General features: G+C 50.4%; 4 protein-coding genes and 1 pseudogene across 4 annotated transcripts; all 5 read right to left on the reverse strand.

Moving 5' to 3' along the window:
• Positions 1-2,132: 2,132 nt before the first annotated feature.
• On the reverse strand, positions 2,133-3,359 carry LOC138505163 (cylicin-2-like). Its single transcript, XM_069625435.1, has one exon. The coding sequence runs from the start codon at positions 3,357-3,359 to the stop codon at positions 2,133-2,135; it is 1,227 nt and encodes a 408-aa protein (XP_069481536.1).
• A 738-nt stretch (positions 3,360-4,097) lies between these two features.
• Positions 4,098-6,619, reverse strand: LOC138505164 (uncharacterized). The gene is made up of 3 exons (XM_069625436.1): positions 6,206-6,619; positions 4,656-5,351; positions 4,098-4,376 (listed from the first exon to the last, which is right to left on the reverse strand). Exons 1-3 carry the CDS (start codon positions 6,617-6,619, stop codon positions 4,098-4,100), a joined length of 1,389 nt encoding a protein of 462 aa, XP_069481537.1.
• Positions 6,620-7,340: 721 nt separating this feature from the next.
• On the reverse strand, positions 7,341-7,676 carry LOC138505166 (uncharacterized). The gene has a single exon (XM_069625437.1). The coding sequence runs from the start codon at positions 7,674-7,676 to the stop codon at positions 7,341-7,343; it is 336 nt and encodes a 111-aa protein (XP_069481538.1).
• A 2,217-nt stretch (positions 7,677-9,893) lies between these two features.
• LOC138505167 (uncharacterized) lies at positions 9,894-10,937 on the reverse strand. The gene is made up of 2 exons (XM_069625438.1): positions 10,763-10,937; positions 9,894-10,552 (listed from the first exon to the last, which is right to left on the reverse strand). Exons 1-2 carry the CDS (start codon positions 10,935-10,937, stop codon positions 9,894-9,896), a joined length of 834 nt encoding a protein of 277 aa, XP_069481539.1.
• A 3,359-nt stretch (positions 10,938-14,296) lies between these two features.
• Positions 14,297-14,411, reverse strand: LOC138505367 (U6 spliceosomal RNA; annotated as a pseudogene).
• Positions 14,412-22,971: the final 8,560 nt, after the last annotated feature.

The raw sequence follows: 22,971 nt of genomic DNA on the forward strand, positions 1-22,971 counted from the left end.
ATCGCTCCCGGATATTGGCTGGACTGGGCATCAGTGGATGGGCACTCATCACTCCGGGAAATTGGCTGGACTGTGTATCAGTGGATGGGCGCTCATCACTACAGGAGATTGGCTGGACTGGGCATCTGTGAATGGGTGTTCCTTGCTCCTGGAGATTGGCTGGAATTGGCATCAGTGGATGGGTGCTCGTCACTCCGGGAGATTGGCTGGACTGGGCATCGGTGAATGGGCGCTCATCGCTCCGGGAGATTGGCTGGGCTGTGCATCTGTGAATGGGTGCTCTGGGAGATTGGCTGGACTGGGCATCAGTGGATGGGCGCTCGTTGGTCTAGGAGATTGGCTGGAGTGGGCATTGGTGAAGGCGTGCTCATCGCTCTGGGAGATTGACTGGACTGGGCATCAGTGGATGGGCGCTCATCGCTCTGTGAGATTGGCTGGACTGGGCATCCGTAAATGGGCGCTCATCGCTCCGGCAGATTGGCTGGAATGGGCATCAGTGGATGGGCACTCGGCGCTCTGGGAGATTGGCTGGACTGGGCATCAGTGTATGGGCGCTCATCACTCTGGGAAATTGGCTAGACTGTGCATCAGCGGATGGGTGCTCATCGCTACAGGAGATTGGCTGGACTGGGCATCAGTGGATGGGTGCTCGTCGCTCCGGGAGATTGGCTGGACTGGGCATCTGTGAATTGGCGCTCATCGTTCCGGGAGATTGGCTGGACTTGGCATCAGTGGATGGGCGCTCATCGCTCCTGGAGGTTGGCTGGACTGGGCATCTGTGAATGGGCGCTCATCGTTCCGGGAGATTGGCTGGACAGGGCATCAGTGGATGGACGTTCGTCGCTCCGGGAGATTGGCTGGACTGGGCATCAGTGGACGGGCGCTCATCACTCTGGGAAATTGGCTGGACTGGGCATCAGTGGATGGGCGCTCATTGCTCTGGGAGATTGGCTGGATTTGGCATCTGTGAATGGGCGCTCTTTGCTCCGGGAGATTGGCTGCACTGGGCATCAGTGGATGGGCGCTCATCGCTCCAGGAGATTGGCTGGACTGGGCATCAGTGGTTGGGCGATCATCGCTCCAGGAGATTGGCTGGACTGGGCATCTGAGAATGGGCGCTCATCGCTCCGGGAGATTGGCTGGACTTGGCATCAGTGGATGGGCGCTCATCGCTCCTGGAGATTGGCTGGACTGGGCATCGGTGAATGGTCGCTCATTGCTGTGGGAGATTGGATCGACTGGGCATCTGCGAATGGGCACTCATCGTTCCGGGAGATTGGCTGGACTGGGCATATACGAATGGGCCTTGTGTGGTTTCGCCCGGTGACTCTTCTATAAGTCTGTTTCATTTTATTTATTTATTTTTGCAGCTTTATAGTATGCTAACTTTCGGTGCACAGAGGCTGATGGATCACCACCAGCAGAATTGGTGATACCTTCCTTGTGTTCACTAGTGCAGTTCAACACATTCCAGTGCAACCACTTCGAGGGACCGGGTGGTTTGGGCGGGGGTGTGACAGGGATAAAGGGCAGAGCATGTGGTCAAGTGCAGTGGCACAAGCGGGGGTGAGGGGGTGGGAGGGTGACAGATCGAATCCTATTATTCAGAGGCAATATTGAAGGAGTTTATACAAGGAAGGAACCTATCCCTGTAGGCCTCTCTGGTCCTTTCACTGTCTTCCCTGTAGGCCTCTCCTGCCCATTCACTGTCTTCCCTGTAGGCCTCTCCTGCCCATTCACTTTCTTCCCTGTAGGCCTCTCCTGTCTTTTCACTGTCCTCCCTGTAGGCCTTGCCGACCTTTTTACTGTCTTCCCTTTAGGCCATGCCTGCCTTTTGACTGTCCTCCCTGTAGGCCTCTCCTGCCTTTTCACTGTCTTCCCTGTAGGCCTCTTCTGACTTTTCACTGTCTTCCCTGTGGCCTTCTCCTGCCTTTTCAATGTCTTCCCTGTAGGCCTCTCCGGCCTTTTCACTGTCTTCGCTGTAGGCCTTGCCGACCTTTTCACTGTCTTCCCTGTAGGCCTTGCCTGTCTTTTCACTGTCTTCCCTGTAGGCCTCGCCTGCCTTTTCACTGTCTTCCCTGTAGGCATCTCCTGCCTTTTCACTGTCTTCCCTGTAGGCCTCTCCGGACTTTTCACTGTCTTCCCTGTAGGTTTTCACTGTCTTCCCTGTAGGCCTCTCCGGCCTTTTCATTGTCTTCCCTGTAGGCCTCTCCGGCCTTTCCTCTGTCTTCCCTGTAGGCCTCTCCTGCCTTTTCACTGTCTTTCCTGTAGGCCTCTCCTGCCTTTCCTCTGTCTTCCCTGTAGGCCTCTCCTGCCTTTTCACTGTCTTTCCTGTAGGCCTCTCCTGCCTTTCCCCTGTCTTCCCTGTAGGCCTCTCCTGCCTTTCCTCTTTCTTCCCTGTAGGCCTCTCCTGCCTTTTCACTGTCTTTCCTGTAGGCCTCTCCTGCCTTTCCTCTGTCTTCCCTGTAGGCCTCTCCTGCCTTTTCAATGTCTTCCCTGTAGGCCTCTCCGGCCTTTTCACTGTCTTCACTGTAGGCCTTGCCGACCTTTTCACTGTCTTCCCTGTAGGCCTTGCCTGCCTTTTCACTGTCTTCCCTGTAGGCCTCGCCTGCCTTTTCACTGTTTTCCCTGTAGGCATCTCCTGCCTTTTCACTGTCTTCCCTGTAGGCCTCTCCGGACTTTTCACTGTCTTCCCTGTAGGTTTTCATTGTCTTCCCTGTAGGCCTCTCCGGCCTTTTCATTGTCTTCCCTGTAGGCCTCTCCGGCCTTTCCTCTGTCTTCCCTGTAGGCCTCTCCTGCCTTTTCACAGTCTTTCCTGTAGGCCTCTCCTGCCTTTCCTCTGTCTTCCCTGTAGGCCTCTCCTGCCTTTTCACTGTCTTTCCTGTAGGCCTCTCCTGCCTTTCCTCTGTCTTCCCTGTAGGCCTCTCCTGCCTTTCCTCTGTCTTCCCTGTAGGCCTCTCCTGCCTTTCCTCTGTCTTCCCTGTAGGCCTCTCCTGCCTTTCCTCTGTCTTCCCTGTAGGCCTCTCCTGCCTTTTCACTGTCTTTCCTGTAGGCCTCTCCTGCCTTTTCACTGTCTTTCCTGTAGGCCTCTCCTGCCTTCTGTCTTCCGTGTAGCCCTCTCCCACCTTTTCACTGTCTTCCCTGTAGGTCTCTCCGGCCTTTTCACAGTTTTCCCTGTAGGCATCTCCTGCCCTTTCACTGTCTTCCCTGTAAGCATCCCTGGCCTTTTCACTGTCTTCCCTGTACGTCTCTCCTGCCTTTTCGCTGTCTTCCCTGTAGGCCTCTCCTGCCTTTTCACTGTCTTCCCTGTGGGCCTCTCCTGCCTTTTCACTGTCTTCCCTGTAGGCCTCTCTGCCCATTCACCTTCTTCCCTGTAGGCATCTCCTGCCATTTCACTGTCTTCCCTGTAGGCCTCTCCGACCTTTTTACGGTCTTCCATGTAGGCCTTGCCTGTCTTTTTATTGTCTTCTCTGTGGGCCTCTCCTGCCTTTTCACTGTCTTCCCTGGATGCCTCTTCTGCCTTTTCACTGTCTTCCCTATAGGCCTCTCCTGCCACTTCACTGTCTTCCCTGTAGGCCTCTCCTGCCTTTTCACTATCTTCCCTGTAGGCCTCGCCTGCCTTTTCACTGTCTTCCCTGTATGCCTCTCCTGCCTTTTCACTGTCTTCCCTGTAGGCTTCTCTGGCTTTTTCACTGTCTTCCATGTAGGCCTTGCCTGCATTTTCGCTGTCTTCCCTGTAGGCCTCACCTGCCTTTTGGCTGTCTTCCCTGTAGGCCTCTCCTGCCCATTCACTATCTTCCCTGTGGGCCTCCCCTGCCCTTTCATGTCTTCCCTGTAGGCCTCTCCTGCCTTTTCACTGTCTTCCCTGTAGGCCTCTCTAGACTTTTCACTGTCTTCCCTGTAGGCCTCTCCGCCCTTTTCACTGCCTTCCATGTAGGCCTCTTCTGCCTTTTCACTGTCTTCCCTGTAGGCCTCTCTGGCCCATTCACTGTCTTCCCTGTAGGCCTCTCCTGCCTTTCGCTGTCTTTCCTGTAGGCCTCTCCTGCCTTCTCACTGCCTTCCCTGTAGGACTCTCCTGCCTTTTCACTGTCTTTCCTCTAGGCCTCTGCAGCCTTTTCACTGTCTTCCCTGTAGGCCTCTCTGGCCCTTTCACTATCTTCCCTGTAGGCCTTTCCTGCCTTTTCACTGTCCTCCCTGTAGGCCTCTCTGGCCTTTTCACTGTCTTCCCTGTAGGCCTCTCTGGCCTTTTCACTGTAGGTCTCTACTGCCCTTTCATTGTCTTCCCTGTAGGCCTCTCTGGCCTTTTCACTGTCTTCCCTGTAGGCCTCTCCTGCCCTTTCACTGTCTTCCCCGTAGGCCTCTCCTGACTGTCTTCCCTGTAGGCCTCTCCTGCCTCTTCACTGTCTTCCCTGTAGGCCTCTCCTGCCCTTTCACTGTCTTCCCTGTATGTCTCTACTGCCCTTTCACTGTCTTCCCTCTAGCCTCCCCTGCCCTTTCACTGTCTTCCCTGTAGGCCTCTCCTGCCCTTTCACTGTCTTCCCTGTAGGCCTGTCCTGACTTTTCATGTCTTCCCTGTAGGCCTCTCCAGCCTTTTCACTGTCTTCCCTGTAGGCCTCTCCGGCCTTTTCACTGTCTTCCCTGTAGGCCTCTCCTGCCTTTTCACTGTCTTCCCTGTAGGCCTCTCTGGTTCTTTCACTGTCTTCCCTGTAGGCCTCTCCTGCCCATTCACTGTCTTCCCTGTAGGGCTCTCCTGCCCATTCACTTTCTTCCCTGTAGGCCTCTCCTGCCTTTTCACTGTCCTCCCTGTAGGCCTTGCCGACCTTTTCACTGTCTTCCCTGTAGGCCTTGTCTGCCTTTTGACTGTCCTCTCTGTAGGCCTCTCTTGCCTTTTCACTGTCTTCCCTGTAGGCCTCTTCTGTCTTTTCACTGTCTTCCCTGTGGGCCTCCCCTGCCTTTTCACTGTCTTCCCTGTAGGCCTCTCCGGCCTTTTCACTGTCTTCCCTGTAGGCCTTGCCGACCTTTTCACTGTCTTCCCCGTAGGCCTTGCCTGCCTTTTCACTGTCTTCCATGTAGGCCTCGCCTGCCTTTTCACTGTCTTCCCTGTAGGCCTCTCCTGCCTTTTCACTGTCTTCCCTGTATGCCTCTCCGGACTTTTCACTGTCTTCCCTGTAGGTTTTCACTGTCTTCCCTGTAGGCCTCTCCGGCCTTTTCGCTGTCTTCCCTGTAGGCCTCTCCGGCCTTTTCACTGCCTTCCATGTAGGCCTCTCCTGCCTTTCCACTGTCTTCCCTGTAGGCCTCTCCAGTCTTTTCACTGTCTTTCCTGTAGGACTCTCCTGCCTTCTGTCTTCCCTCTAGGGATCTCCCACCTTTTCACTGTCTTCCCTGTAGGCCTCTCCTGCCTTTTCAATGTCTTTCCTGTAGGCTTCTCCAGTCTTTTCACCGTCTTACCTGTAGGCCTCTCTGGTCTTTTCACTGTCTTCTCTGTAGGCCTCTCCTGCCCATTCACTGTCTTCCCTGTAGGCCTCTCTGGCCCATTCACTGTCTTCCCTGTAGGCCTCTCCTGCCTTTCGCTGTCTTTCCTGTAGGCCTCTCCTGCCTTCTCACTGCCTTCCCTGTAGGACTCTCCTGCCTTTTCACTGTCTTTCCTCTAGGCCTCTGCAGCCTTTTCACTGTCTTCCATGTAGGCCTCTCTGGCCCTTTCACTATCTTCCCTGTAGGCCTTTCCTGCCTTTTCACTGTCCTCCCTGTAGGCCTCTCTGGCCTTTTCACTGTCTTCCCTGTAGGCCTCTCTGGCCTTTTCACTGTAGGTCTCTACTGCCCTTTCATTGTCTTCCCTGTAGGCCTCTCTGGCCTTTTCACTGTCTTCCCTGTAGGCCTCTCCTGCCCTTTCACTGTCTTCCCCGTAGGCCTCTCCTGACTGTCTTCCCTGTTGGCCTCTCCTGCCTCTTCACTGTCTTCCCTGTAGGCCTCTCCTGCCCTTTCACTGTCTTCCCTGTATGTCTCTACTGCCCTTTCACTGTCTTCCCTCTAGCCTCCCCTGCCCTTTCACTGTCTTCCCTGTAGGCCTCTCCTGCCCTTTCACTGTCTTCCCTGTAGGCCTGTCCTGACTTTTCATGTCTTCCCTGTAGGCCTCTCCAGCCTTTTCACTGTCTTCCCTGTAGGCCTCTCCGGCCTTTTCACTGTCTTCCCTGTAGGCCTCTCCTGCCTTTTCACTGTCTTCCCTGTAGGCCTCTCTGGTTCTTTCACTGTCTTCCCTGTAGGCCTCTCCTGCCCATTCACTGTCTTCCCTGTAGGGCTCTCCTGCCCATTCACTTTCTTCCCTGTAGGCCTCTCCTGCCTTTTCACTGTCCTCCCTGTAGGCCTTGCCGACCTTTTCACTGTCTTCCCTGTAGGCCTTGCCTGCCTTTTGACTGTCCTCTCTGTAGGCCTCTCTTGCCTTTTCACTGTCTTCCCTGTAGGCCTCTTCTGCCTTTTCACTGTCTTCCCTGTGGGCCTCCCCTGCCTTTTCACTGTCTTCCTTGTAGGCCTCTCCGGCCTTTTCACTGTCTTCCCTGTAGGCCTTGCCGACCTTTTCACTGTCTTCCCTGTAGGCCTTGCCTGCCTTTTCACTGTCTTCCATGTAGGCCTCGCCTGCCTTACTGTCTTCCCTGTAGGCCTCTCCTGCCTTTTCACTGTCTTCCCTGTAGGCCTCTCCGGACTTTTCACTGTCTTCCCTGTAGGTTTTCACTGTCTTCCCTGTAGGCCTCTCCGGCCTTTTCGCTGTCTTCCCTGTAGGCCTCTCCGGCCTTTTCACTGCCTTCCATGTAGGCCTCTTCTGCCTTTTCACTGTCTTCCCTGTGGGCCTCCCCTGCCTTTTCACTGTCTTCCTTGTAGGCCTCTCCGGCCTTTTCACTGTCTTCCCTGTAGGCCTTGCCGACCTTTTCACTGTCTTCCCTGTAGGCCTTGCCTGCCTTTTCACTGTCTTCCATGTAGGCCTCGCCTGCCTTACTGTCTTCCCTGTAGGCCTCTCCTGCCTTTTCACTGTCTTCCCTGTAGGCCTCTCCGGACTTTTCACTGTCTTCCCTGTAGGTTTTCACTGTCTTCCCTGTAGGCCTCTCCGGCCTTTTCGCTGTCTTCCCTGTAGGCCTCTCCGGCCTTTTCACTGCCTTCCATGTAGGCCTCTCCTGCCTTTCCACTGTCTTCACTGTAGGCCTCTCCAGTCTTTTCACTGTCTTTCCTGTAGGCCTCTCCTGCCTTCTGTCTTCCCTCTAGGGGTCTCCCACCTTTTCACTGTCTTCCCTGTAGGCCTCTCCTGCCTTTTCAATGTCTTTCCTGTAGGCCTCTCCAGCCTTTTCACTGTCTTACCTGTAGGCCTCTCTGGTCTTTTCACTGTCTTCTCTGTAGGCCTCTCCTGCCCGTTCACTGTCTTCCCTGTAGGCCTCTCCCGCCTTTTCACTGTCTTCCCTGTAGGCCTCTCCAGCCTTTTCACTGTCTTCCCTGTAGGCCTCTCCTGCCTTTTCACTGTCTTCCCTGTAGGCCTCACCTGCCTTTTCACTGTCTTTCCTGTAGGAAACTCCTGCCTTTTCACTGTCTTCCCTGTAGGCCTCTGCTGCCTTTTCACTGTCTTCCCTGTAGGCCTCTGCTGCCTTTTCACAGTCTTCCCTGTAGGCCTCTCCGGCTTTTTCACTGTCTCCCATGTAGGCCTACCCTGCCTTTTCACTGTCTTCCCTGTAGGCCTCTCCTGCCTTTTCACTGTCTTCCCTGTAGGCCTCTCCTGCCTTTTCACTGTCTTCCCTGTAGGCCTCTCCTTTCTTTTCACTGTCTTCCCTGAAGGCCTCTTCTGCCTTTTCACTGTCTTCCCTGTAGACCTCTCTGGTCCTTTCACTGTCTTCCCTGTAGGCCTCTCCTGCCCATTCACTGTCTTCCCTGTAGGCCTCTCCTGCCCATTCACTTTCTTCCCTGTAGACCTCTCCTGCCTTTTCACTGTCCTCCCTATAGGCCTTGCCAACCTTTTCACTGTCTTCCCTGTAGGCCTTGCCTGCCTTTTGACTGTCCTCCCTGTAGGCCTCTCCTGTCTTTTCACTGTCTTCCCTTTAGGCCTCTTCTGCCTTTTCACTGTCTTCCCTGTGGCCCTCTCCTGCCTTTTCACTGTCTTCCCTGTAGGCCTCTCCGGCCTTTTCACTGTCTTCCCTGTCGGCCTTGCGGACCTTTTCACTGTCTTCCCTGTAGGCCTTGCCTGCCTTTTCACTGTCTTCCCTGTAGGCCTCTCCTGCCTTTTCACTGTCTTCCCTGTAGGCCTCTCCGGACTTTTCACTGTCTTTCCTGTAGGTTTTCACTGTCTTCCCTGTAAGCCTCTCCGGCCTTTTCACTGTCTTCCCTGTAGGCCTCTCTGGCCTTTTCACTGCCTTCCATGTAGGCCTCTCCTGCCTTTCCTCTGTCTTCCCTGTAGGCCTCTCCTGCCTTTTCACTGTCTTTACTGTAGGCCTCTCCTGCCTTCTGTCTTCCCTGTAGGCCTCTCCCACCTTTTCACTATCTTCCCTGAAGGCCTCTCCGGCCTTTTCATAGTCTTCCCTGTAAGCATTCCTGGCCTTTTCACTGTCTTCCCTGTAGGCATCTCCTGCCTTTTCACTGTCTTCCCTGTGGGCCTCTCCTGCCTTTTCACGGTCTTCCCTGAAGGCCTCTCCCACCTTTTCACTGTCTTCCCTGCAAGCATTCCTGGCCTTTTCACTGTCTTCCCTGTAGGCGTCTCCTGCCGTTTCACTGTCTTCCCTGTGGGCCTCTCCTGCCTTTTCACTGTCTTCCCTGTAGGTCTCTCTGCCCATTCACTTTCTTCCCTGTAGGCATCTCCTGCCATTTCACTGTCTTCCCTGTAGGCCTCTCCGACCTTTTTACTGTCTTCCACGTAGGCCTTGCCTGTCTTTTTACTGTCTTCTCTGTGGGCCTCTCCTGCCTTTTCACTGTCTTCCCTGTAGGCCTCTTATGCCTTTTCACTGTCTTCCCTGTAGGCCTCTCCTGCCACTTCACTGTCTTCCCTGTAGGCCTCTCCTGCCTTTTCACTATCTACCCTGTAGGCCTCGCCTGCCTTTTCACTGTCTTCCCTGTATGCCTCTCGTGCCTTTTCACTGTCTTCCCTGTAGGCCTCTCTGGCTTTTTCACTGTCTTCCATGTAGGCCTTGCCTGCATTTTCACTGTCTTCCCTGTAGGCCTCACCCGCCTTTTGGCTGTCCTCCCTGTAGGCCTCTCCTGCCCATTCCCTATCTTCCCTGTGGGCCTCTCCTGCCCTTTCATGTCTTCCCTGTAGGCCTCTCCTGCCTTTTCACTGTCTTCCCTGTAGGCCTCTCCGGACTTTTCACTGTCTTCCCTGTAGGCCTCTCTGGCCCTTTCACTGTCTTCCCTGTAGGCCTTCCCTGCCTTTTCTCTGTCCTCCCTGTAGGCCTCTCTGGCCTTTTCACTGTCTTCCCTGTAGGCCTCTCTGGCCTTTTCACTGTAGGCCTCTCCTGCCCTTTCATTTTCTTCCCTGTAGGCCTCTCTGCCCTTTTCACTGTCTTCCCTGTAGGCCTCTCCTGCCCTTTCACTGTCTTCCCTGTAGGCCTCTCCTGACTGTCTTCCCTGTAGGCCTCTCCTGCCTTTTCATTGTCTTCCCTGTAGGCCTCTCCTGCCCTTTCACTGTCTTCCCTGTATGTCTCTACTGCCCTTTCACTGTCTTCCCTCTAGCCTCCCTTGCCCTTTCACTGTCTTCCCTGCAGGCCTCTCCTGCCCTTTCACTGTCTTCCCTGTAGGCCTCTCCTGACGTTTCATGTCTTCCCTGTAGGCCTCTCCAGCCTTTTCACTGTCTTCCCTTTAGGCCTCTCCGGCCTTTTCACTGTCTTCCCTGTAGGCCTCTCTGGCCTTTTCACAGTTTTCCCTGTAGGCCTCTACGGCCTTTTCACAGTCTTCCATGTAGGCCTCTCCTGCCTTTTCAATGTCTTCCCTGTAGGCCTCTCCTGCCTTTTCACTGTCTTGTGTGTAAGCCTCTCCTGCCTTCTGTCTTCCCTGTAGGCCTCTCCCGCCTTTTCACTGTCTTCCCTGTAGGCCACTCCGGCCTTTTCACTGCCTTCCCTGTAGGCCTCTCCTGCCCTTTCATTGTCTTCCCTGTAGGCCTCTCCTGCCTTTTCACTCTCTTGTGTGTAGGCCTCTCCTGCCTTTTCACTGTCTTCCCTGTAGGCCTCTCCCGCCTTTTCACTGTCTTCCCTGTAGGCCTCTCTGGCCTTTTCACTGCCTTCTCTGTAGGCCTCTCCTGCCCTTTCATTGTCTTCCCTGTAAGCCTCTCTGGCCTTTTCACTGTCTTCCCTGTAAGTCTCTCCTGCCTTTTCGCTGTCTTCCCTGTAGGCCTCTCCAGCCTTTTCACTGTCTTCCCTGTGGGCCTCTCCTGCCTTTTCACTGTCTTGCCTGTAGGCCTCTCCCGCATTTTCACTGTTTTCCCTGTAGGCCTCGCCGGCCTTTTCACTGTCTTCCCTGTGGGCCTCTCCTGCCTTTTCACTGTATTTTCGGTAGGCCTCTCTGGCCTTTTCACTGTCTTCCCTGTAGGCCTCTCCTGCCTATTCACTGTCTTTCTTGTAGGCCTCTCCGGGCTTTTCACTGTCTTCCCTGTGGGCCTCTCCTGCCTTTTCACTGTATTTTCGGTAGGCCTCTCCGGCCTTTTCACTGTCTTCCCTGTAGGCCTCTCCTGCCTATTCACTGTCTTTCTTGTAGGCCTCTCCGGCCTTTTCACTGTCTTCCCTGTAGGACAATCCTGCCTATTCACTGTCTTTCTTGTAGGCCTCTCTGGGCTTTTCACTGTCTTCCCTGTAGGCCTCGCCTGCCTTTTCACTGTCTTCCCAGTCGGCCTCTCCGGCCTTTTCACTGTCTTCCCATACTTGCCACCATTCTGTGACCAAAAAGATGTAGGATTTTTCATGTTTCAAAAGAATAATTTCCATGACTATGACATCACAGGAAAATACAAAACACACATTGTTTGTATTGATATTGATATTTTATTTCTATCGCGCTCGTACACAAGTGTTTCAGAGCGCGACAAGGCAAGGGAGGGAAACAGGGGATAACAAAACGGCGATCTTACTAGGCCCAGTGGCATTGAGAACGCGCAAGTGCATGGGAGAGGTGGAGGGGAAAAGTGCATGAAGGGGGGAGAAGTGGAAAATGCGAAGCAGAGGCGAAACAGATAAATAACAATAAATAAATAATAAAGGCAACAAACAGTGGTAGTGCAGCCAGCAAGTGGCAAGTGCTGGGTTTAAGGCAGTAGATCTGATAAGTGGAGGAAGAAAAGGGGGGCTGTCAGGGCAATGGTACCATTGGCACATTCTAAAATACACAACCTATCAAACAGCACAACATGGAAAGATGTTCAGATGTTAAAAATGTATAATTGTGGTACGCTGTGCCACTTGCCTTCATTGGTGGTTCACCTAAGGGTTGACCCAGCAAGAGTGCAGGACAGAGTCACGTTGCTGTCAGCGTCAGTGGATTGGTCTGAGCCCAATCAAAGTATTCACCTACCAGTCCACTGTACAGACTAATTAATGTGTTGTATGCTTAGCCCTGCAGCCTGTCTTAGAGTCACATACATTACCTGCCACTGTAAAAAGCACTGTCACTGAAATCTGTAGGTGGTAGGGCTGTTTAAAAAGCAGTAGCCTACTGCCTAAATCTGTAGGGTTGGCAAGTATGCCTTCCCTGTAGGCCTCCCCTGCCATTTCCTGTCTTCCCTGTAGGCCTCTCCTGCCTTTTCACTGTCTTCCCTGTAGGCCTCTCCGGCCTTTTCCTGTCTTCCCAGTAGGCCTCGCCTGCCATTTCCTGTTTTACCTGTAGGCCTCTCCTGCCTTTTCACTGTCTTCTTCTTCTTCTTCTAAATTATTTTCACTGTCTTCCCTGTAGGCCTCTCCTACCTTTTCACTGTCTTCCCTGTAGGCCTCTCCTGCCTTTTCCTGTCTTCCCTGTAGGTCTCTCCTGCCTTTTCACTGTCTTCCCTGTAGGTCGCTCCTGCCTTTTCACTGTCTTCCCTGTAGGCCTCTCCTGCCTTTTCACTGTCTTCCCTGTAGGCTTCTCGTGCCATTTCCTGTCTTCCCTGTACGCCTGGACTGCCCTTTCCTGTCTTCTCTGTAGGCCTCTCTGGCCTTTTCCTGTCTTCCCTGTAGGCCTCTCCTGCCTTTTCACTGTCTTCCCTGTAGGCTTCTCGTGCCATTTCCTGTCTTCCCTGTACGCCTGGACTGCCCTTTCCTGTCTTCTCTGTAGGCCTCTCTGGCCTTTTCCTGTCTTCCCTGTAGGCCTCTCCTGCCTTTTCCTGTCTTCTCTGTAGGCCTCTCTGGCCTTTTCCTGTACTGTAATCACTGAGTTCCCAGCTTCCCCCACTTCCATGAATCCATAATGAGCTGCCTGGAATAATGTTGCTGTGCCCCGCAGTCCAGCCAAGCCCAAAGGCCAACCCCTACTGGTGAATGATTCTTCCAAGTTATGGGTAGGGGGTGGGGTGAGGGCGTGCAGTGAAAGTGATCTGTGTCTCGTACATGACGTGTACGTAGGTTTGGGGCAAGCTGCACAGCAATACCCACCATGAAGGAAAATAAAGGCCCAGCACGCCCCCATTTGGGAGATTTCATCCACATTTCATTTAGATGTGAGCATTTGTGTGGGCTGGGGGCGGGGGGGTCACACCGCCCCTTTAAGCTAGCGTTGTTGTGAGCTGTGCCCTGTGTGCTCTGAAGCTGCTGGGCAAACAGAGGGGCCTCTCTGCTGCGCGGGGCACGATTGCTCGAGTGGCCTCTCTACTGCGTGGGGAATGATTGCTCGAGGGGCCTCTCTGCTGCGTGGGGCATGATTGCTCGAGGGGCCTCTCTGCTGCGCGGGGCATGATTGCTCGAGGGGCCTCTCTGCTGCGCGGGGCATGATTGGGGCCTCTCCGCTGTGCGGGGCATGATTGCTCGAGGGGCCTTCTACTGCGTGGGGAATGATTGCTCGAGGGGCCTCTCTGCTGCGTGGGGCATGATTGCTCGAGGGGCCTCTCTGCTGCGTGGGGCATGATTGCTCGAGGGGCCTCTCTGCTGCGGGGGGCATGATTGCTCGAGGGGCCTCTCTGCTGTGCGGGGCACGATTGCTCGAGGGGCCTTCTACTGCGTGGGGAATGATTGCTCGAGGGGCCTCTCTGCTGCGTGGGGCATGATTGCTCGAGGGGCCTCTCTGCTGCGTGGGGCATGATTGCTCGAGCGGCCTCTCTGCTGCGTGGGGCATGATTGCTCGAGGGGCCTCTCTGCTGCGGGGGGCATGATTGCTCGAGGGGCCTCTCTGCTGTGCGGGGCACGATTGCTCGAGGGGCCTTCTACTGCGTGGGGAATGATTGCTCGAGGGGCCTCTCTGCTGCGTGGGGCATGATTGCTCGAGGGGCCTCTCTGCTGCGTGGGGCATGATTGCTCGAGGGGCCTCTCTGCTGCGCGGGGCATGATTGGGGCCTCTCCGCTGTGCGGGGCATGATTGGGGCTTCTCTGCTGTGCAGGGCATGATGGGGGGCATGATTGCTCGAGGGGCCTTCTACTGCGTGGGGAATGATTGCTCGAGGGGCCTCTCTGCTGTGCGGGGCATGATGGGGGCCTCTCTGCTGCACGGGGCATGATTGCTCGAGGGGCCTCTCTGCTGTGCGGGGCATGATTGGGGCCTCTCTGCTGCGCGGGGCATGATTGCTCGAGGGGCCTCTCTGCTGTGCGGGGCATGATTGGGGCCTTTCTGCTGCGTGGGGCAAGATTGCTCGAGGGGCCTCTCTGCTGCGCGGGGCATGATTGCTCGAGGGGCCTCTCTGCTGCGCGGGGCATGATTGGGGCCTCTCCGCTGCGCGGGGCATGATTGGGGCCTCTCCGCTGTGCGGGGCATGATTGGGGCTTCTCTGCTGTGCGGGGCGTGATTGGGGCCTCTCTGCTGCGCGGGGCGTGATTGGGGCTTCTCTGCTGTGCGGGGCGTGATTGGGGCCTCTCTGCTGCGCGGTGCATGATTGCTCGAGGGGCCTCTCTGCTGCGCGAGGCTTGAGCAAGGCCACTTCTAGGATAAGGGAAGACACGGTCGCCATTTTACCTCAGCATGCAACCGTTGTTTGCTGCTCTGTGATTTGGGGTGCTGGGGGAGTGGTCACTTGACCTTGGTGGCAAACCTCATTCCGATGCTTGTGAAACGGTGCATATTGGATGGGCATTGCTGCTATGAAACATAGAATTTTGTTATATTTCTGTAGTCGAAGGATAACTCTGCTGTGTGATACATATTCTTTTTTAAAAAAATGTAAATTACATTTTTTTATATAGATCGCTTCACGAATTTGCGTGTCCTCCCTGCGCAGCAGGGGCCATGTTGATCTTCGCTGCATCGTTCCAAGTTTAGTATATGTGCTGTGGTCTTTGCAATAGCAGTGCCTGCTCCAGCCATGGACCACTGAGCCTCCGCAATGCCTCTTGGACCTTTGGATCGAAGCGATGTAGAATAAGCGGGCTAGTGACTGTGCCAAATGCATAAGTGGCGAGAGATGTCACACAACCTGTAATGTATGGCCTTCTGAACCCGTTCCACAAGCCATATACCGGGAGTAATGGCCCGGCACTTAATGAGGGCACCGGGAACGCGTTAAGAACGACATTAGCACCCCGGGTTATCAAAGTGGTAACTAGTGGTGTTAAAAACAAGCATTTTCATTCATTAAACGGGGTGACTGTCCCGTTCAATGAATGAAAATGCTTTGCCAAGATGTCCGCCACGGGGCTCTGCGCGGAACCCCCGCAGGGCCGGCCATCAGGCAGCTTGGAGCGCGGGCTAGATCGGGAGTTTCAGCCCGCATTTCCAGCCTCCTGATTGGCCGGCTCCCATCCGCAGGGGTGGACAGTGATGACCTGTTTGCAGAAACAATGTTCGTTGTGTGGGAGGGGCAAATCATCATAAGGGCCGAGGAAGGGAGAATAAGGCCAGGGGAAAGTCCCTTGATTTGCCTGGGGCTCTAGCACGAGTGCTGCAAACAGGAGGGCGCGTCGGCTGCTGGCTGACAAGGCCAAGCCCCTAATGGCCTCTAGATACAAAGTACATGCAGGTGTCCTCTTCCCGCGCAGTTGCTAGGAAACCTGGGTATTGCCGAGGCGATGCAGAAGGGTTCGCCCCTTGCATCACGCTAGTGCAAGCGGGGTGGAGCTTGGGGGGTGAATGCTAGGAGCTGCTAAGAGGGAAGACAATGCATTGCAGGAGCCGCTGCCAGGGTGTGTGAATCCCAAATGCCAGTGCTGTGTGATTTGCAAGTTGGACGTTCCTTTAAGTCTGCAGCACCCCAAAACAAGGATGACAGGAGGCTGGGCTAAATTGAACTCTTCCTATAAATGCACCCCAGGGAGCAGAGTCGTCGCTGGGAGGTTTAGGGGGGGCTGGGCTCGCACCCTAGAGTACCCGGAGAGTACTGTTTTGGCTGTGGAGTCTGTGAGAGAGACTAGTGACAAGCAGCAAGCCTGAAAACGAACGCTTTTTGGATATTAAAAGGACATTGAATAGCTATTTTATTATCACGGACCTTGGCCATGTCCCCTTCTTCACCCACAACACCATGAAACAGTGCCTGGTGCGCACCTGTCCATGCACACCCTTGGAGTACCCGGAGAGTACTCTTTTGGCTGTGGAGTCTGCGGGAGAGGCTGTCATGTATTTTTGGACTACAAATGACAAGCAGTCATGTATTTTTGGACTACAAATGAATTGCTGGCATCTGACGTGGCCCCATTGGTTCTTGGACTAAAAAACTGCTTCTTTGTCACTTTTAACCAGAAAACGAATGCTTTTTGGATATTAAAAGGACATTTTAAAGCTATTTTATTATCACAGACCTTGGCCACGCCCCCCCCTTTTTTACCCGCAACGCCATAAAACAGTGCCTGTCGTGCACCTGCACGCGCGCACCCTTGGAGTACCCCTGGAGGACCTGGAGCGTACTGTTTTGGCTGCGGGGCTGGGTGAAACTGACAAACTGCTTTGCAGGTAAAAGCGTTCTTACAGATAGAAAGAAAGCGCTTGTGCGTGGTAATAGCTGTCAGGCGACAAGCTCATCTTGGAGATATTGTAGTTATAATGTAGCAACTGCGGTGCTCTTAAGCAAATAAGCCGTTGATGGATATGAGGTTATATGTTTGTGCAGCCATAATATACTTTTTAAGGCCGTGGATACGTGCTTGCAACCATTGACTAGAACGGACTGGCGGCGTGTGCTGTTACGAGTATCTTGTATGCCAGAGCGGTGCCGCTAGCAGCCTCCAGATAACTGAGATGCCCGATTTATGTTATTAGGATCCTAGGTTATTTCCTGCTTTGGTGCAAACATAAATACTTTGTAAAATTCTGCACAGTCAGCAAGCCGGCGATAAATGGCCGCTATCAACTGTGCAGCAAAGAGAGGCTGATGTGTGATCGTCCACTCTCTGCGGCCAAAGTGATCGCAAAAAATAAAACAAGGAAAGGAAAAAACCCGGTGGGTGCCGCGGCGGCGGGCATAATAGATGCCATCTGTGTGTCTGCGTGGAGAAAAACGTTGAAAAGGATGACAGAGATAAAATCCCTGCGATTGAGAGATGCCACGGACGCAAACTCTGAAGGTGCTGCCCAACGCGGAAATACCCCACCCCTTGATTTATCGATGGCCAATCCCATTCATAACAATCCGCTATTAAATATTCTGCTGAATTTACAGGCCGCTTCTAGCGGAAAGGTTAGGTCCATGGCAGATGTCCAGGTAAATAACTCAGTTTCCCAAACAAACAGAACTTGCATCTCAGTGACCAACGTCTCTAAATCACGAACTTACCGCAAATTGCATCTAATGCTTATTCATCTCCCCCTTCACACCAGAGCAGCTACACTGATATAGATGGTCTGGACTTAGAAATGTGTAAGGCGTCTGAGTCGCTTAAGATTCTGAAAGCCTTGTGTACTATCTGTAGTCACATACGCACAGAACAACAAATGATGAAACAGGGCCTGGCGAGTTTGGGAGATGAGCTTCTTGCTTCGCATGACTCCTTGGTGGGCAAGAAATATCATAATGAAACTTTGAATAACCTCAGTGATGCGAGTGAGCCTCAAAACACGGGAATGAGGGGGTGGATCAAGCCCGCCCCTCTCCATGGGAGCAAATGTCAAACAATGCACTAAGATAAAAATAAGAACCCTCGGAAGCCCAATGCTGAAGCGATAATAAAGAACAGCCAAGAGTCTGCGTCCCTGGATATAAATTATAGACTCACTCCTCCAAATAGGAAAAGAACTCAGAAAAGAAAGCATATAGTGAACCAGAACAAAGAAATGGCTATTAAAAAACGGAAGGGGAAGGCCTCTTTGGCGTCTCAATCCCTTGATATCGCTGCGTCATCGGACATGATATGAGTGGAGATTGAGAAGGGTTTTGAAATTATTAATGAGAAAAATCTAGTGCCTAATAAGATTAGCGATAAGAATCTGGAAGTCCAGAACCAGAAAAATAAAAGTGAGGTAAACTTAGAAGGAAAAATAACACAGGGGTCCAGGACTTCACTGCTGGAGATGTGCTCAGAAAGTGATAACCACTCTGAGGAAGAGAAAAAGGCAAAGCGTAGGCCCATGGGTCTCATGCAGAATAACGAAGGGAGAGAGAATGCGAACGATGAAGATATACAGCCTCTGAATACAAATGACCATCTCATTATGCCCAACTGTCCCTCTTCTAGAAAGATAAGGATCCACAGAAGAAAGCCCTTATCTTAATAGAATGAATGCACTGGTACGTATCAACCAAGTGCATGTGTTAAAAGCCATATCCTCACAAGAGCTTATTCTGGTGGAAGTTCCCCACGATGAGGGGGAAGAAAACTGGTTGGTGCTCCATTTGGCCTCTCCGATAGACACTGACATTATCCTGTCCCAAACTACAACCTTCCCGGACATGGGCTATAGGTTGGAAAAGCTGATGGAACCGACAAAGATAAATAGCCCATTGAAAGAGAAGGAGGAATCTAGTGCGGACAATTTATCCAAAAGAGGTGATCAAAGATATTGGATTTATATGATGAAAATGTAAAGAAAATCGTATCTCGGGCGGGACAGGACCTGCATGACCTAAAATCCAACATCTCGGGCAGCTGAAATTAATTTCCTGGAATACTAGAGACTTTGGCTCCTTTATTTTTAATCAAAAGGGACAAAGCCACCTGTTGAGCTCTCAGATTTTCTTGCTGCAAGAGGCATGGCTTATGAAGCCTTTCTGCTTGGACGGCTATTATATAGTACAAACACCAGCTAAATGAAATGCTAAAGTCAGGCATTTTGGTGGTTTGATCACAGGGGTGGCCTCATCTTTAGTGGCCACAGAATTATTAATCAAGCAAAAAGATTAGAACGTGCAAGCAACGGTGATCCAACTACCTGTGGGAGCGGGGTGTATAGTAAAATGCTTTTGATTAAAATTTACAATCCACAGGAAAATGTAAAATAGACCTTGATTATATCTTATGCTGAACTACTAATTATGAATTGGGAAAATGAACATCCAGAGGAATTAGTCTTCATTGTAGGAAACTTAAACCACCAAGAACCATGTTTTACCAAACATTTAGACCTGAGGAGTTACAAGGGACCTATTCGATTTCATAAGCATGGTATCCAAGCAATTGGCTTTGAAGCCGAAGAATTAGAACATCGCATGAACAGCTGGTCGAATTTCATTTGCACTGTTCAACTGATTCAGTTAATAGATGTGAGTAAAGATAGCCCACCTTTCACTTGGTCCAATGAATCTAGATGCTCTTGGATAGACTTCGTCCTTACGGGTGAAGGTGGCTATGATTTAATTACTAGCTTCATTTTATTACTGAACAACTTCAGTGACCACGTAATACTGTAATTTACATTAGAAAATGATGATTATCTGTTACCGGAAAATTATGAGATCAACAAATGAGGCAACAGAATAGGTTGGACGGAGAGAATTGTTCGGGCTTTCAATGATCACATTGTTGCCTCTCTTGAAGAGGAAGAGAAATGGGACACTATGAGTGCAGGAAACCTGCATTATGTAATGCACACTCTTTCTGAACATCTTTGTAAGACACAGAAGAAATACTCTGTTGCGGTTACAGAAAGAAACAATGAATATGACTGTGTAATCACTGCAAAGCAAACAGCTCTACACTTAACAATCAAGCAAATTAAGAAATCAAACCTTGATAACCAGCTCATAGTTAGTAACATTAATAGATTAAAGATTCGCTTAAAAAACGGCACTAAAACTCATAGAGGATCCGTGGCTTTAGTGCGGTGGCAAATTATGAGAAATGCAATAAGGGGCAAAGGTATACGAAAATGTTGGTACATAAAGTGCCAAGGACGAGTATGCGCGTCCTTTTTGCATAGACTTCAATGATAGCCTGGCACTTAAGGGGTTAATAAGCATAGTAATATTAACAAATTGAAAAATGATATAAACCCTATTTCTAACAACAGCTGGAAAGAGTATGTTTTGAATGTGTATCGTACTGATAATACAGCCCATGAAATACTTAACTATGAGGAGATACAGGAAAGGTGCGTGCTAACTTTTACTGAGTAGGAGATTGAACTTACTATCATTGCTCTGAAGTCATCTAGAGCCAGATGGGCTCCCAAATGTCATCTTTAAAAAGAACCTGAAACTGTGGGCTGGTATCTTATGTGTTATATTGAAAGATGTAGTAAGGATGGGTCTGATCCCACTGATTTGACCATATGCAAAACTGATACCATTTTATAAAAAAGGTTTTCGCGACTTAACGACAAATTACAGGCTACTCGCCATGATAGACTACAGTTCTAAGATTTGTGCACAGTTACTCTTAAGTCATATTAATACATGGATAACCAAAGAGTGTATATGAAACCGCCAGCAAGCAGGTTTGAAAAAAGGGTATAGCACTTTGTCAAATTTGTGGACGTTAAACTATTTTATCAGACAGACACAAATTTGTCACACAAAAACACTGAATGTATATTTCATCGATTTTTCCAAAGCTTTCGATACAGTGAATCGAAATTTACATTGGGAGATCATGAGAGAAAATGGAAAACAAGCAAACATTTTATATTTTATAAAAGCCTTATACACAGATACTAGGGTGCATGTGGGAATCAGTCAAGGGGGCTCTTTGGGAGATGAAATACGGACCAATTATGGTTTAAAACAGGGCTGTGCTTTAGTGCCAACATTGTTTAATATCTATACCTTTGGTCTGGGAAAAGCTCTTTTTAAGTGCAAAAATGTTCCACCTAAGATTTTGCTGCACCCCATCTCCTGGCTGTCATATGTAGATGACATTTTAACGAATTAACCAATCAGCGTTCAGACTGCAGCGCATCCTCACCGATCTGAACCATTTCGCAACGTGTCATTGTCAATTAATCTAGGCACAACTAAAGGTATGATTTTCAAGAAAAATAGAAGTGAGATTAAAAGATATGGTTGGATGAATGGCAATATTCGCCTGGAAGAGGTTGATGCAAATACATACTTAGGTATCCTAATCTCATGTAGCAGTCATGAGGAACGCCTATCCAGTGTCATAACCAATAAGGCCCTGGCTAGATTATTTGCTATCAAGACTTTTATTTAAAAAGGCTCGGGCCACTCTGCAGAGGGTCTTAGATTACTTTATAAAACCTGTATTGTGCCAGGTACCCTATATGGACTTCAAGTACTACCTACAAAGGAAGTGACCTGGCTGAATGCATTGGAAGGTAAATGACGGAGAAAGGCCCTGGGTCTAGCAAATTTGGTGCCGGTCGAGGAAATCTGTAATGAGTTGGGGCTGACCAGACTGAGTTCCCAGAAAAAGATCTACTACTCCTGTATTTTATATTTTAAGATATTGGGTGACTGTATTAGGGATTACTCTATCTATGCTTACTTTCAAGGTTTGATTAAACTGATCTCACTCGGGCCAGCCTTAAAAAAGTGGGTCAAGGATATAAGAACCTTCCTAACTGAAATCGACTACACTCCCAGTGCTTGCTGAGGAAAATAGCGCAGTGAACCGTAAAAATGGTAAAAGCAAAAACAACAGCATGGGATCGCTGTGATAGGAAAACATCTTATGCCAGTCACGCATCACAAGCTTTTGCGATAGACAGTCCCTGCCCATATTTTAAAAATATCCAAAATCCTAAAGCTAGGCACTTCATTACGTGCTTGAGAGTAGGACAATTGCCCACGCTATCCAGAACAGGAGCATGGCAGCGTATTCCTAAACAAGAGCGACTGCGGATTGTGTCAATCTCAGCTAGAAACTGCTCGCCATTTATTGACAAGGTGCTCTGCCCTTTCTGTATTCTAGGAAAAGGGATATGCGAAACTACGATACCATGTGCAATTCTTTCATCAAGACCAGTTCTGGTCTTACATTTACACGGCCGAAAATTTGGTCATGAATTACACAGTTTTTTTTATATGGCAATAAGTTTTAAAGATATGAACTTGATCTAAGGAAAATGATTTTATTGATACTACGTGTTTTATATCAATTAATATATGCATTGTTGGGTTAACAAGAAAAATACTTTTACATTTTTATATAGAAACGTATGTTCTTGATTGTATGATTTTCTTTAATATTGATGTGAAGTAGCTATTGCTTTTAATTACGTTTTCTGCGTTATAAGGTTTATTTTACGGATTAAAACACGTTAAAAAAACGTTGCTCTGGATAGAAACTCAAGGGCCATGACTAAAAGGCTGATAGCGCTGAGTCCCGACATTAGCGCAGCCCCGGATCTTTTCCAGACCTAGCAACCCCCCTTCTAGGGAGGATGTCAGGAGCACCCTTGGGCGCTGCTTTCCTGTCGTTTCACTTTTTCTGTCCGAGGCCTCCCTCCGCATTCAGGCGTGGGGTGTAACGTGTGAGGGGTGTGCGAGGGGTACAGGACACTTGCTCCCTAACCTGTCAACTCACCTACTGACAATAGAGTCAGTTCCCTCACCCGCCAATCCCCTTGCTAGTCAGCAGGTGCCAATGGAGTGCACGAAAATAATCTCCTCTCCTCCCATTTTCATGTGTAAAGGTTGACAAGCGTGCACCACACACAAGTCTTCCTCTATGAAGCCTTTTTGCTTTTTGCCTGCCCGAGGCGGGTCCTGATGAAGGCGTTCCTGAAAATGTTAACATCGTATCCTTGCAAGACCTCAGGAGCACTCCAAGTCCCAGGCAGTTGTGCCCCAGTGGCTGTTGATTTTAAGTAGCACCCAGGTGCAAGAGACACACGTGTGAAAGGGGAGCGGGAATATCCGGGTTCTTTGTCAAGTGACAGCTCCCTAAGCAGTGTCCATTTGCATTTCAAGCACCTCACTCTGTCTGCACTCCAAAATAAATACCCGCGCCACATAAACCTCTTTTTTAAATAAATAAATAACACTGCTAACTGGGTTGTGATGTGCCTCATTTGTGGACATTAAATGAATGTATTCCAAATGTATGTGTGCTTTCAGACATATGCCACAGTGCGTGTGTTCGTGCACAGCGCTGCTAGGAGCACATGTCTTGAAGTTTTCGTGGTGAAGTACCGAATGTTGCACCAATAGTGAGCATAGTAAATAGACAAAATACTTAAGTAACTTAAAAGTGGTTTTATTTTGTAGTATTTAAATATCAAGACCTGCTTCATAATTTAAGCAAGTTAATTGTGAACCCGATAAAGCTGAAGCGGGTTCAACTCAGTGGTCGGTGCCATGTAAAAGTAAACAGTTTCTGTTTAAGAAAGTGAAACCCTTTTCCCATGGCTTAGTTTTCTGTTTGGGGTGTTAAATAGGATATTGCAGCAAAAAAGGAACTCTTGAACAAAGGAGCGTCTTGTTGAAATACACATTGCCTGGGAATGACATTGTCGTTTCTCTGTCTGCTTTTGAAGACAGAATGCTCAGAATGCAGTCAATATCAGTAGTTATGGACTGCA

Source organism: Ambystoma mexicanum, chromosome 11 (assembly GCF_040938575.1).
Source record: "Ambystoma mexicanum isolate Mex_15411 chromosome 11, UKY_AmexF1_1, whole genome shotgun sequence".
Lineage (NCBI taxonomy): Eukaryota > Metazoa > Chordata > Amphibia > Caudata > Ambystomatidae > Ambystoma > Ambystoma mexicanum.